Source organism: Acartia tonsa, chromosome 10, assembly GCF_053477335.1.
Source record: "Acartia tonsa isolate MP-2025a chromosome 10, ASM5347733v1, whole genome shotgun sequence".
NCBI lineage: Eukaryota > Metazoa > Arthropoda > Copepoda > Calanoida > Acartiidae > Acartia > Acartia tonsa.
The window spans coordinates 43,848,343-43,863,072 of record NC_137269.1 but is presented as its reverse complement, the minus strand read 5'-3'; the positions used below and the strand labels follow the sequence as shown (position 1 = coordinate 43,863,072).

The window sequence follows — 14,730 nt, the reverse complement described above, 5'->3', positions numbered from 1 at the left end:
TCACCAGGAAAGAAAGGGACATTGGACTGTACATTATACTAAACAACTTACTTTTGTTACTTTTTAATTTTGATTAGTTGTTACATAATGTCCAAACTTTTCCACACAAATAAATTGTTAAGGAACAATTTTATTTATGAAAATGTCCAAACTTTTCCACACAAATAAATTGTTAAGGAATAATTTTATTTATGAAAATTGATTATGTATATAAATTTATTTACTAATGGCTAATCCCTTTAGATCCTGGTTTTCAAAGATAGAAATTAATAAATGGGATGTTTTCCTTCCATTTCATTAGGGTTATTACAAAATGATATGAGGGACAGTAGGGGGAAAGGGGTGGGGCTATCATGGTCCACTTTTAAAAATATGGAAATCGCATCTGTTTTTCAAAGCAGTACAAGAAATGCAGTAGAAAATATTTCAATATTGACATTGCTAATCATAAGTGATTAAAAAATATAAAAATCAGAAGCTACTCTATCAGTAATGGCGTCTGTCTTTCATTATCTCTCTCTCTCTCTCTCTCTCTCTCTCTCTCTCTCTCACTCTCTCTCACTCTCTCTCTCTTACTCTCTATCTATCTCTCTTTAGTTGTATACCTAATCCGTCTAAGATCTTTACAAATATAAAACTATTTTTTGGTTTAAACTAAATTTATTGGCGCAGCAACTTCAAAGCAAGTCCAAAATATAGTTACAGAATACACACATATTTAGTCATTTATTGACATATCTGTCCACAAAATTTTTTTTATGAAAAAAATATTGATGTTCTGCCTATTTACATGATTCTTTTGGTAATAAAAATATTTGTATAGATAAAAACTAATTGAGTTTTATTCATTTAAAAAAATAAAAATAATTTAGGGTTTTATAAATTCAGTTAACAACAATAATCTATTCTTTTTAATTATAATCAGCATTTCTTTAAAAAATCAATTATACTTTTTTGCTATATTCCATAGAACACTTAGACGTCAAAAAATAAAACAAATACATTTATATCCAAGGGCAACGGAGCATTAAACAATGATTTGAAAAAATACAAATATATTATTCTAAAGCAATTATTATTCTAAAATCAAGTTAATAATAATGATATTGGGTGGTTTGTTACTTATTCTGTTACGTATTCTATTATTATACGAAGTAATAAGTTATTTTGTCTGATTCTCAAGGTTAAGTTTTACTCAGATCCCGGTATGGTTTTAGGCTATATTTTTGTGTCTTTTTTTGTACAGAGCTCTTAGATGCTATTGACGCAGTTTAAAGTAAAAGATACGAAGTAATAAGTTATTTTGTCTGATTCTCAAGGTTAAGTTTTACTCAGATCCCGGTATGGTTTTAGGCTATATTTTTGTGTCTTTTTTTGTACAGAGCTCTTAGATGCTATTGACGCAGTTTAAAGTAAAAGATGTCAATTCAAAACTGACAGACAAACAGGCGTGAAATGATTATCTTCTTATAAAAAACAATTTAAGTGAGAAGAAATATTTTTTTTTAGAACTGGTTTTCTAAAGTTTGAATGAATGAATAAGCGCAGAGAGAATAGGACAGAAGTCACATTGAATTAGAACAGGGAGGGAGGGGACATAGGGCTGTTTTTTTTTATACTAGTCCCCAAAGTTTTATAATAACGTTTTCTTAATCGTTGGCACAACAACTTTAGGGTCATTTATTGAATTCTGATTTGTGTTGGTTTATTAAGTTGTGTCCAAACGTATCAACCACTAATTGTAATCTACACGTGGAGTAATTTTGTATATTATTTTTGGTCGTGTACATAACTTTATCTTATCCCTATATATCCCTGAGATTAGCGCCTAGAGAAAAAATATTTCGGAAGGGGGAGGACAATAGTAGTAAAATTAACCTACAACCATTTTATCGCCTTAATTTCAACCAGCTACTTAAAGTCAAATTCGACAAAATAAAAGATTAAGTATAGATAGATTTATTTGATCATGGAAAGAAGACGAAGTAGCGAGTTTCGTCGTATTTTCAAAATAGGTTTTCTTCCTATTTCTACCCCCTGCAGGGGCTCTAACCCTGCGGGGCAATCATTAATCTAATTTAAAATAATCTAAAGCTACTGTGAAAACATGACGAAACCCGCTACTTCGTTTTCTTTCCATGCTATATTTTTTTTATTCCAAACCATATCCATTTATCCCTGGAAATGCTTGTTAGATTGAAAGAGAAGTTAGAGCAAAGTCCCTTTATTTTCGGAACGAACATTAGCACCCCTTCTTTCCCCTATACTACTGGTTAAAAGCGAAAATTTTATATATATTACGTTAATCCGTCCTTCCGTCTGTCCATAATTGGTAGCTTTTATAGTTAACTTAGACATGTTGTAATTTTTCTATCGATTTCAAACTTTTTATATGATTCCTGTAACGATTTAGAAAGTGTAACTTATTGTTACTAGAAAGTCCATGTGTCCTTTATCAAGTCCAAAAAAATTTAAGTATGTTATTAATAAGTATCCTGTATGTAGGCAATTTTGCAACAAGTATACATACAATTTTGTTTATACTTATGTCTTATTATTCTACTTAATAACTTTAAATACTATTTAAGTGTTCCTGTTCGTTTGTTCTACCGATTTTATAGCTTTGCTTTTATAGATGTTATCATCCTTGTTTTTTTTAACAACTGAGGGAAAACTTTTTACCGTTAAAATTCACGGGACCTTTTTTCAACCAAACTTCCAACAAATGAAGTTTTTTTTATATCAGAAAGTAGGTGGGAGGGTAACTTTCACTTACCAAAAAAAGATTTTAGCATAGAAGTTGGTTAATCCTCAATGCATGATAAAATATTGATGTTTTATAAGTCACGTGTCATGCCAAGAACTATGAATGCATTTAAAACAGGGATCTTAAGGGATAAGACAATGGCTAATAAACAGATATACATTTCCAATAATAATACACAAAATTACCCATTCTATACTTTAAAATTAGTGGTTAAAACGTTTGGACACTCATTTAATGAACTAAAATTTATTAAAAGTCCCCAAAGTTGTTATGCCAACAAATAATAAAACAATAATATAAAATTTTGGGGACTAGTGTAATAAACATCACAATGTCCCCTCCCTCCCCAAAACAAAACTAAAGTGGCTTTTTCATATTTATGAATTATAAGAAATAAATGTTTAACATACAAAAAAGTGAGGCCCAAGAAGCTTTTTTGTAAAGTTAAATTACTTTTCATGGGTTTTAAACGTATAACTTATATACATTTATTATCAAATATTTTGCTTAAGTCAAACTAACACAAATTACCCAAATAAAAATCAATATTTCATTATCTAAAGATAACAGAAGTTCTGTATGTATATCTGCCAAGACCACCTAAATGGCTGACCGATAAGTTCCAAATTTTTCAGAGACGTCTTACATTGGCACTAGAGAGGTTTTATTGGAAGGAAGGGGGGGGGGGGAGATCCGACACTCCCCACTTTTATAAAATCCACTAGTTAAAAAAGAATGAATGAACAAAAAAAAAAAAGAATTTAAATATCTTTTTATATTTGATACATCAGAATTGGCAATGTGTCATTAAATAAAATTTGGTGTTGTATAAGACTTTTTCAATGACCTCTAAAACATTTTATCGAATTCATTTTTTAGGAATATTGTATTTTATGACATTTTTTTGAAAAGAAGGTAATCTCCACTTCTTATGTGTTTGTTCGTCTGTCTATACCTGTGAGGACCCAAATAGAAGGCCCTAAAATACTAACTATTAGAGAAAATTAACTCTTTGATTACATGACCTTTGTCTTTGAATTTAATAAGTTGCCCGTTTTGGGGGTCAAGGAATCCTTCCTAATTTTTAACAAATTCTAGGAGGGAGGGGACATTGGGCTGTTTATTACAAAAAAATTTAAAATAACGTTTTCTTATTCCTTGGCTTATTAACTTTGGGGACTTTTGCAGAATTTTGATTGTTTGGTTCATTTAGTTGAGTGTCTAAACGTTTTAACCTATAATAATAATCTACAGAAGGGGTAATTTTGTTTATTATCATAGAGTATGTACATAGGTCATTGTCTTATCCCCTTAGATCCCTTGTAGTTTTTACTCTGACTGGGCCGAAATTCGAACCCGTTGACAAGCAAATGCGCAAAGAAGGGGGAGGGATTCTATGCTCGATTAGAAAATATGAGGGAAGGAGTGGGGGGGGGGGGGAGGGGGTTGCGGTTGCGGCTACAAATCTAAATCACAAATATATTTAAATAAGTTGTCTTAAAACTGAACCATTAAACAATGATCAAATTGATAACACCTCGGCTATGATATAGAACATTATTGTTCTTGCTGAAATTTTGATACTCCTTAATATTATTCATATTTGATATTTTATTATTTACACAATTTAGAGGTACGTACGCCTGTATTTGAAGGAATTATTTGAAAGTAGCGCAGCTACTATACAACTAGGCTACATCCGTACGTCCGACAAACAAATGGATATAGGATATACGTGGATATAATGACAGATGAAAAATTTTCCGTCAAGTTGTGGACATCATTTATTGGTCAGTTCGTTAACCCAGTAGAAAAGAGGGGATGGGGTAAAGAAGGTTGATCGCTATTTTACCCAGCTAGAACTTTTGCTTTATTAGAGTACATGAAACTAACAATACCCAAATTTTTTTTTGGAAGAAAAATTAATTTTAGGATAAGGGAAAATTTTTTTCTAAGAACTAATTATCTTTTGATCGTGTAGGAACTCTCTCTCTAAATAAATAATAAAATCTTCCAATCAAAAGCTCTTCTGTAAAGGAGAGTCATATCTTTTTAGCGGTTAGCTTGATAACCCAGTACAAACAGACAGTCTATTTTTAGAGAAAGAGAGGCTATTTATTACACAATTCCCCAAAGTTTTTATAATAACGTTTTCTTATTAGTTGACTTAACAACTTTGGGGACTTTTAATGAAAATTGATTGGTTAGTTTATTTCATTGAGTGTCCATATAAGTTTAACCACTAATTGTAATCTACAGAAGAGGCAACTTTGTGTATTAGCATTGGGAATGTTCATCAATTAGTCGGCCCTTTAAATCGCTGGTTTCTTTTATCTTTTATTTAAGGATAAATTAGTCTGTATCACAATTTACTGTTCTTATCTAAAATATTATTGCACTACTAATGAACATTATTGTCCCAGTTATTTTATATAACCACTTAATCATCAGGTTTTAGATTTAAACATTTCTCAAAAGTATAAAGAGAAGAAGAGAGAGAGAGAGAGAGAGAGAGAGAGAGAGAGAGAGAGAGAGAGAGAGAGAGAGAGAGAGAGAGAGAGAGAGAGAGAGAGGGAGAGAGAGAGAGAGAGACAGAGAGAGAGAGAGAGAGAGAGAGAGAGACAGAGAGAGAGAAAAGAGAGAGATAATCCCGAATGTAAGGATCGGAAAAGTTACATTTTATCCTAAAACGGAGGTAACATTGAGCGCAAAACTCGCCATAAAAACATATTTTACCACCCTCAAAATTATACCCTGAAAACGAAGGGGCGTTTAACCCCCTTAAAATCTGTAGAGTGAAGTAATCATTTCCTTCAAAAATTTTAGTGGGGGAATTTTTTTAAGAAAGGAGTGTAATAAAAAAAAATTCACAAGAAAAAATAATCAAACATCCCTTTACCCCCCCCCCCTCCCCAACCCCGTACCTGTGTTTAGTGACCTAGGAAAATTGGGATAAATGTCACCGCCTTTGGCCTACCTATTCTATTCGCGTCATAGTAGAAGGAAAGTGAAAGGGAAGGGGGAAAGAAACCTCCTAGAAAAAAGAGGGGGTATAGGCCATAGGGTATTTCCTGACGTCAATAAAATAGGTAGGCCAAAAGCAGTGACATATGTATATCCCCATTTTGCTAGGGCACTATAGATAGCTACAACCACCCCCCCCCCTTCCCCCCCCCCAGGAAGTCCCTGCAAAACTGTAACCAAAATCGACATATTGTTGTCTTTGTTTTTTCATGTACAATTATCTATCCCTAAAACCCTGTGGAGAGCAGCCTCGAGATATTCTTCATTCATTCATACAAATTGCATCCAACTTTTTTAACACAAAAATTCAACTTTATTTCTTTTTTGAAAATACGTATACATTTTACAAAGTAGTAAGGTTTTTTTTATCTTTAGCTTAATTAAGATTTCGATAACTATTAAACCGATTATTTTTTTCATTTTAAGTAAGATTCTTGTAGGTCTCCAGATGGTTTTAGACTATTTAGTTTTAATATATAAGTTTGGTTTTAGGCTATTTTCCTACTTCTCTTACTCCCTCAACTACAAAGGAATTAGATGATACTAGCGCAGCCGCTAGTTCTAGTATACATGGTAGTAAGGTTTTTATGTTTGTTTGTTAAGATCTCGTTTACCACTAGATTAAGTGAAAAGCTTTACAAATGTCTTAGGATGGTTTTAGTAGGCTTTTTTTTTATTAAAGACGAATTAGGGAAGTGTTATTTTTTTGTGATTCCAGAAAAAAAACTGGGATAGAAAGAAATTAATCATAGATTACCTTTAATCAGAATCTTATAAAACTTAATAATGAGGAAATAAAAAAAGAAAAATGAAGAAAACATTTTTTCGTTCAAATTAATACTGTTTTGTCTCCAATATTTCCACTAGTTAAACTAACACTAATCTTAAGTATTGTAGAATTTTCTAAAATGAAGAACTCATTTGGTTCAGTGGTTAACGAGATCTTGAGGGACAAACCAAACTTTTTGCCTTTTATAATAATAGCAACTAGCATTTGGGATATCTGTTTTCAGGGTCTTGAAAGAAAGAAAATAGCCTAAAACCATTCTAAATCCAATAAGAAACTCTCCTGAAGTAGGAAAACTCAGTTTGTTTAGTGGTTAGCGAGATTTTAATAGACAAACAAAAACCTTACTGCTTTAGATAATACGACATCAATAGTGCAATGTACATATATTACAGTCAAATATTGATATAATAGCAATGCTAACGTTTAACAGTGACCATGGAGGGAGGGGACATTTGGCTGTTAATTACACTATTCCCCAAGGTTTTATAATAATGTTTTTTTTTATTCGTTGGCTTAGGAACTTTGGTGAATTTTATAAATTTTTTATTGGTTGGTTCATTAAGTTGAGAGTCCATCGTTTCAACAACTTATTTTAATCTACAGAGTTGGTAGTTTTGTGTATCATCATTGCTGATGTACACCAATTTTTCGGCCATTGTTTTAATATTTATAGAGTAGCTGCACTTTTTAAACTAATTTTTATTGTGTCAAGGATGATTTCTATGGTTTTATGCTACTAAAAAAGAAACTTTTGTTTACTGGTTTATCATCAAAAGCGAAGCTATTCTACATAATGGTTGGACATGTACGTCAATTCCAACCAACAAATAAAACTTTTAAATCTTATTTTTTTAGAGGGTTTGAATAACAATTTTAAGAAAATATGGCGCTTTCGAACAAAATCTCCCTCCCCCTCTTTTGAAATAAATTGATAATGGGTGGGGGGAGTAGTTTATAGTTTGTTTGTTTATTACTTTAGATCAGGCTAGGTTAGGTTATATTGGGCAGTTGGTAGCCCCACAGGTATAACCCCCCTTTTCCACGTATGGGTTAGGCGTAGGAAAAAAGCTATCCAACATTATTTTTTACAAGCAAGAACTATCCTTGTTTTTCTAAAAGTTTAATAAAGTTGTCTGTAATTCTAGATTTTCATTATGCTGCCAGTGACGTCAATTAACCAGCGTCAAGATCCATTATCCTCTTATTTCATGACCCCCAACCCCCTCCCCCCCCAAAAAAAAAAAAAAAATTCTCAAGGGGGTAGGTTTAGAGACGTCCAAGCTTTTTTTTTGAGAGGGACTAAAATGAAGGGTTGTAAAGGATTTAGGGGGATATTCTAATGTACTTTTTTTCAAACTCTAAAGGGTGTAAAATAGTGGAGTTTCAAAGTTTGAGGGGAGGAAACAACCCTTTACGCCTACCCTTAGACTTCTATGGGAAGGTTGGCGTATTAATTAAAAGAAGATAACTAATAAATGAGAGCCGGGGCCAAACTGACATTAATATCAAAAGTGAAAAAACAGCAATATATATCAGCAATGAACACTTACTTACATGTAATACTATATAATTGACATTTATATTGACATTAAAAAACAGAGCGTGTTGATAATATGTAATCAACAAGAACTTTCATTTAATACTATAAAGTCGACATTAATATTGGTTTAAGAAAAGCGAAATGTCGATAATATGTCAGCCACGACCATATTGATATATTTTTTTTAATATTTGATACCATATAAAAAAAAAGGTGGAGGGGTATTTCTACATCATAACAAAATACGTATCAAATATAAAACCACATGGATCTAAAGGTATGAGTTAATTTCCGATAAACTGATGTAAATCCCCTATGATGATGTGCAAAATTAACCTTTCTGTAGATTACAATTAGTGGTTGAAACGTTTGAACATTACCTTAATGTCTGAACTAAACAATCAAAATTCAATAATAGTCCCCAAAGTTGATTAGGCCAACGAATAAGAAAAACTTTGGGGACTATTGTAATAAAAAGCCCATTGTCCCCTTCCTCCCTGATAAAACCACCTTTACATTATTATTTACCTCTTATACAACATAATTAGTCCAGAAATTAGTTTTTACTATTTTGAAACGCTGCTACTCTGAATTTGAATTATGGTAATATCGTCTAAGAAATATTTTTAATCGCCTATCCAGGGATCAATGGGGATAAGGCAATGACCGATACATTGATATACACATCCGGCCAATAATGATCCACACAATTACTTCTTTTGTAGATTACAATTAGTGGTTAAAACGATTGGATACACAACTAAATGATCCAACCAATCAAAATTCATGGCAGTAATCAATGTTGGAATCATGGACAAGATATGATATATAACAACATATATCAGGAAAACTATCGTATTACAAAAAAACGTTAATATTATAATTGAGATAATGAATCATTATGTAAAAGTAACAGGATGTCTGTCTATATGTCTGTTTATATCGAAGGATCTCGTTAAACGCTGAACCAATATTGTTCAGGGATAAGGGATGGGAAACATAGGAAAATATTATTTCAGGCCTATTTCAAGCCTAGGCCTATTTCTAGCCTAATAAACCAGTTTTGGGGTGGCGCAGTCGTTCGTATAAAACGCTAATAAAAAAGCTGTGTGTGTGTGTGTAGATAAAGTATAGAATCAAATTCAGGTAGCTAGTTTAAAGTAAAAAATATAACTTTTTATAAACCTATATATTAATGGCTTTTGTTAAAATGAAGTTTTTTCTCTCCCAAAATTTTTTTATCTTTTACTTTGGTAATTTGAACTGTCAGAAAGCTATTGTTGGGTTTCCCTCAGACAGATTTTAGTTTGTATTATTTGCATTTTTATTAATGAGTAAAAATTTTATTTGAAAATTTCATTGCTTATTAAAATTCAAAATAAATAAATTAATATGCACTTGGGTAACATTCTATCAAGTATTCTTTGGATACTATTAGTCTATTATGTAGTGATATATTTGTACTGTGTTGTATTGTACATATATTAGGGTTAAGATGTTGTATCAATTCCGTATTAAATTTTTAAAATTCAAAATACAACATCTAATTTATAAACTACCAAATGAAAATTCGTAGCTACCTCCTTTCCAAAAAATAATCCCGTTATTTTTGTTTTTTCTATATGGCCCTTTTTTAATGTTTAACTCTAAGCAGATTTAATAATTAAGCTAATGTGATCTAACACCATTTATATTTATTTTTTAGTAGCAGACAAAATCATTATTTTTTCGAGAATTGTCTGCTTCTAAAATTTTTGCCAATTGGTGATTGGTTGTTAAAAACAGGCCGATTCTTATTGGTTTAGAGCTATAGCTACTTGGGAGCGTCCGCCAGTTTGATAGTAATTTGTAATAGTTGCAATATCCCTTTAGAATCTAGGCCGGGACCTAATTAATGGCCAGGTTTCCTATCCCTTATCCCTGATATTGTTCACCTTAGCAATAAAGCTTTTTCGAATACCTTTCCAAGAGAATTCGTCCCGTACAAAGATGTACCCCCAACTTTTTTCTCATTTTGAAATTAAAAGTCGAGGGTCTACCATCCACACATCCCTTCCTTCTTCAAGTAAATAAAAAAACTATTACCTGTGGCCTCTTTGGATCTCTGCACTACAAATTTACAATCTTCAAAACTAAAAAACAAAACAATATATAATTAAAAATAATGACAACTTCCATAAAAGCGAAGCACTGAAATGTTAGGACAAACGGACACGAACACTTATATAGTGTCAGAACTGAATAATCAGAATATAAATGTATAAGAGTCGAAGCAAAATTGTAAGTAAATTTGTTGAAAAACTGCTTTAAACAGAATAATGTTTATGGACATACTTACATTTTTAGGACTTGACTATATAGTTGCTTCGCTTATAATGTTGTACTTTGTTTTCCCAGGAATCAGTATACCAAAAATCAGACCAATCGGATTATTAGATCACATAAAAATTTGTTGTTAAAAAAGTAAAAAAATCAACATGTTTAACATGGACGTACGGACATTCTGGTAATGATTATAGAGTGTTACGCTTTCTAAGTCATTCCTAACTGCTACAGGAATCACCATGCAAAGTTTGAAATCAATAGGACAATTCTAACATGCCTAAATTAACGAAAAAAGCTATCCGTTACGGACGGACCGACCCTAATTATAGAAAAGCTTCGTTTTTAATAATGACAAAGCAGCGAGGGAGGGGACATTGTAATGTTAATTATAATGGTACCCAAACTTTTATTATCTTGTTTTTATATTCGATGGCTTAATATCTTTGTGAACCTTTATCAAATGTTGATTGGTAAATTCCTAAAAGTGTACAAACTTTTCAACCAACAATTTCAATCTACAGAGTATTTTTGTCGATGATCATAATTTGCTACCTCATTTTTTGTTCATTATCTTATAGCAACACAAATCAAAGTGCATATTTTTACATTTTAACAATCTTTTGTGATTTATAAATAACACCTGTCAAAATTTAAAAAAAAGATGTTCAGGGATATAAGGGATAAGACAATGGCCTATATATTGATGTACATTCCCAATTATGACACACAAAATTCTCTTCTGTAGATTACAATTAGTGGTTGAAATGTTTGGACACCCAACTTGATTAAACAACCAATCAAAATTCAGTAGAAGTCCCCATAGTTGTTAAGCCAACAAATCAGAAAACGTTATTCTTAAACTTTGGGGACTAGTGTAATAAACATCCCAATGTCACCTCCCTCACTCCCAGCTGTTAGCTTTTCATTAATATGCTACATATTGGAATATTTTATTTAATTTTTAATATATTTTAAATTCATCATTTAATACAGATAACAAATATTAAATGCATTTTAGATGAAATAAAAAATATATATTTCATTCATTTTTTATGATTACAAATTTAGCTGAATCCTTTTTTTCTTTAGAAATTTGGAAACCAATTTTGTTATATAATAAAACATTCATTTCTACACAGAAACAGAGAAAGTTTTTCAGAGATTTTTAAAAACAGAGACGTGCAGATGGGGGTTAAATCCCCCCCCCTGTAAAAATTAAGGGAGTGGATAAACCCTTCTTTACCCCCCTACAGTAGGGTCTACACCATAGCAAAGATGGGTGTCGAGGTCAAAAAGCTACAGTTTCTTAAATTTGGGTGTAAACATAAATTTTCAATTCATGGACACTTTTTTTAACTTTTGGTAAGTAAGTGGACACCCATGAGGGGGTATCCACCCCCTATAACCCAAATACACCCACCTAATTACTGTAATACAACCTACTACGCCCAATAAAAATCGTAAATGAAGTGTTAAAATTTTCGGTGGCGCTTGGCTAAATATCTATGATCCAAATTGTTATTCTAATCCAAAATTTGTAAAATAATAAAGAGTTTGGAACGGCCGAAATATGAATCAGAGAAAATCAATAAAATGCGAATGAGATGAAAATATCCGAGAAGTCTGTTTGAAAGAGTAAAATCATTTTTAACATTGTAATATTTTAGGGATCTAAAGGGATAAGAAAATGTCTGATAAATTAATGTACATCCCAAATGATGATACACAAATTTACCCCTTCTAAAGATTACTTTTAGTGGTTGAAACGGGCACTCGATTCCAGGAACCAGCCAATCGAAATTCAATAAAAGTCTCCAAGGTTGATTATTGATTAATCAACGGTTAAGAAGACGTTATAAAAGACTTTTGGGACTAGTGTAATAAATTTCTGTTTTTTTTATATCTATTCGTCTCAAATTTTCATTCGTGAGGGGAGGGAAATGAGTGCAGGATGTGATTTTTTTAAATTCAGTAGCATGATACAGATTTGAGCAGGATCCAAAGTTTTGTACCTGAACTTGTTTGAAGAGTTTTTATGTAACATCAACGGGAAAATCTGTTCCTAAACATATAAATAAAATCTTTATATGAGCGAAGCAGTTTATAATACTGTCTGCTAGCCAGTCTTTTTTGAAAAAGTGAGTGTTGAAAGTTTAATTTTAGAATACTCTCATCAATCTCTCTCTTAATTTTTTGTTTCATGTTTCTTTAATATGCCATACAATTTTTCTCATATTTCATTTTTCTTGTTTATGTGTTTTTTTCTTTTTTCCAGTATTGCTTCGAAACCGATTAATATCCGCTGGATTAGAACCGGTTCTCAGTCATACTGAAAAGTCGTGTATAACATCGTATTACAGTCAATTTTCCAAGAATATAAAAAATAATAAAACTGACAGAACTGTATTTTACCATATCATTTTTATTAAAATATACGCGGAAAGCTGTCTATAATATTATGTGATTATTACATATTCTTCCTTTCTTTTTATCGGAAACCGTATTTTTAAAGGCGAACCTTTTCTATAATTATGGTCTGTTTGTCCGTACGTCCGTCCGGGACAGTTAACTTTTGTCATGTAGTAGTTATCTTTTTTCTTTAATTTAAACAGTTTAGAATTGTTCGATCAATTTTAAACTTTGCATGGTGATTCCTATACCACTGAGTCACAATTTAGGAAGCGTAGCAACTCTATAATCTTTACCAGAAAGTCTGTACGTACTTACCTTGAGATATCTATCACTATGTCGACGATTTTCACAGCCATACATAAAAATATTAAATTTCCTAAACAAAAAAATAAAGTAAAGTACATTTTAAAAAAATAAGAAATAGTTGATACATCCCCAATGATGATACAAAAAGTCACCTCTTATGTAGATTACAATTAGTGGTTGAAATATTTGAACACTCAACTTAATGAAGCAACCAATTAAAATTCAGTAACAGCCCCCAAAGTAACAACGAATAAGAAAACATTATTATAAAATTTTGGGGACTAGTGTAATAAACAGCCCATTGTCCCCTCTTTCTCTAGTACGTTACTCTGTCTATCTATTGTCCTAAATATCTTTCATATTTATTAGTTGATTTTTTTAATTCATAGAAATTTAATAATATGCACTTACATATTATCAATATTCCAATCTTAGCCATTAAATAATAAACACATATTATAGTGCTATTATTAATAAACAAAAACTAATGGATATATTCCTTTCGTATTTTTTGTTGTATTTTCACAGTAGCTTTTGATAGTTTATTTTAGGCTAGGTTAGATGATTATTTCCGCTGGTTTAGACAATTGGCCCCGCAGGATTAGAACATTGGCTAGAAACAGGAGAAAAAATACTGTGGAAATACAACGAAACGCTCCATAAGAGGCTTTGTCACGAAACTTAATTATCAATAAAGTTACTATTATTGCTGAGCTGCTATAATAAAAAATGATTCTCTCTTTTTTCATGAATGATTTTTTTCTAAAAAAATATTTGATGTTTACTAAAAATTTCTGAATTTGATTTTTACTTAGAATTAATTTTGTGTAAATAAAACCAGGGAGGGAGGGGACATTGGGCTGTTTATTACACTAGTCCCCAAAGTTTTATAATAATGTTTTCTTATTCGCTAGCTTGAAACTTTGGGGACTTTTATTGAATTTTGATTGGTTGATTAAGTAAGTTGGTTATTTAAACATTTTACAACTAATTGTAATCTAGTGTAGGGTAATTTTGTGTAACATCATTGGGGATGCACATTAATTTATCAGCTATTGTCTTATTCCTTTAGATCCCTGAAAAAAAAACCATGATTGAGTCAAATGCTATTCTGAAGTCAAGGTGACTATAAATAAGTTATATAGGTTAGGTTAGCTTGTATTAGATACTGAATAGCCCCGCTGGGTTAGAGCACTGCAGTTGACAATAAAACTGTGTTTATGACATTTGTAAAGATGTAATTTTGACAGTGGAAAAAAATATTGCCAAAATACGGCAAAAAAAGAAATTGTCAAAAACACACTCACTTTTTGTCAAAACACATGTACTGTTTTTATGCTAGTGGTAGAAGTGGCAGCAGCCCTACTGCTAACTGGCTCACAAAAATCAGTGAGGCTCGCTGAAAAATTTTGTAAAAAAACCCTCCAAAATCGCATGAAAAATCCACAAAAATTAAATAAAATCATAAAAGGGTTTTTAAAATAAGATTTTGTTTCATTTTTGTAGATTTTTTAGGATTTTTCACAAATTTTTTTACAGGTATGGACTAAATGGCTGTAGTCCACC

The 14,730-nt window shown here is 31.4% G+C and overlaps 1 protein-coding gene across 2 annotated transcripts in view; it reads right to left on the bottom strand.

The window, feature by feature from the left end:
* LOC145330108 (cytosolic carboxypeptidase 2-like) overlaps window positions 1–14,730 on the bottom strand; it is a 119,887-nt gene that overhangs the window by 29,835 nt on the left and 75,322 nt on the right. For both annotated transcript variants that reach the window (XM_080174696.1, XM_080174697.1), the window contains exons 18-20: window positions 13,174–13,234; window positions 12,459–12,508; window positions 10,207–10,253 (exon numbers count right to left, since the gene is read on the bottom strand). In XM_080174696.1, coding sequence (XP_080030822.1) covers window positions 10,207–10,253; window positions 12,459–12,508; window positions 13,174–13,234 — 158 coding nt within the window. The remainder of the gene's footprint in view (window positions 1–10,206; window positions 10,254–12,458; window positions 12,509–13,173; window positions 13,235–14,730) is intronic.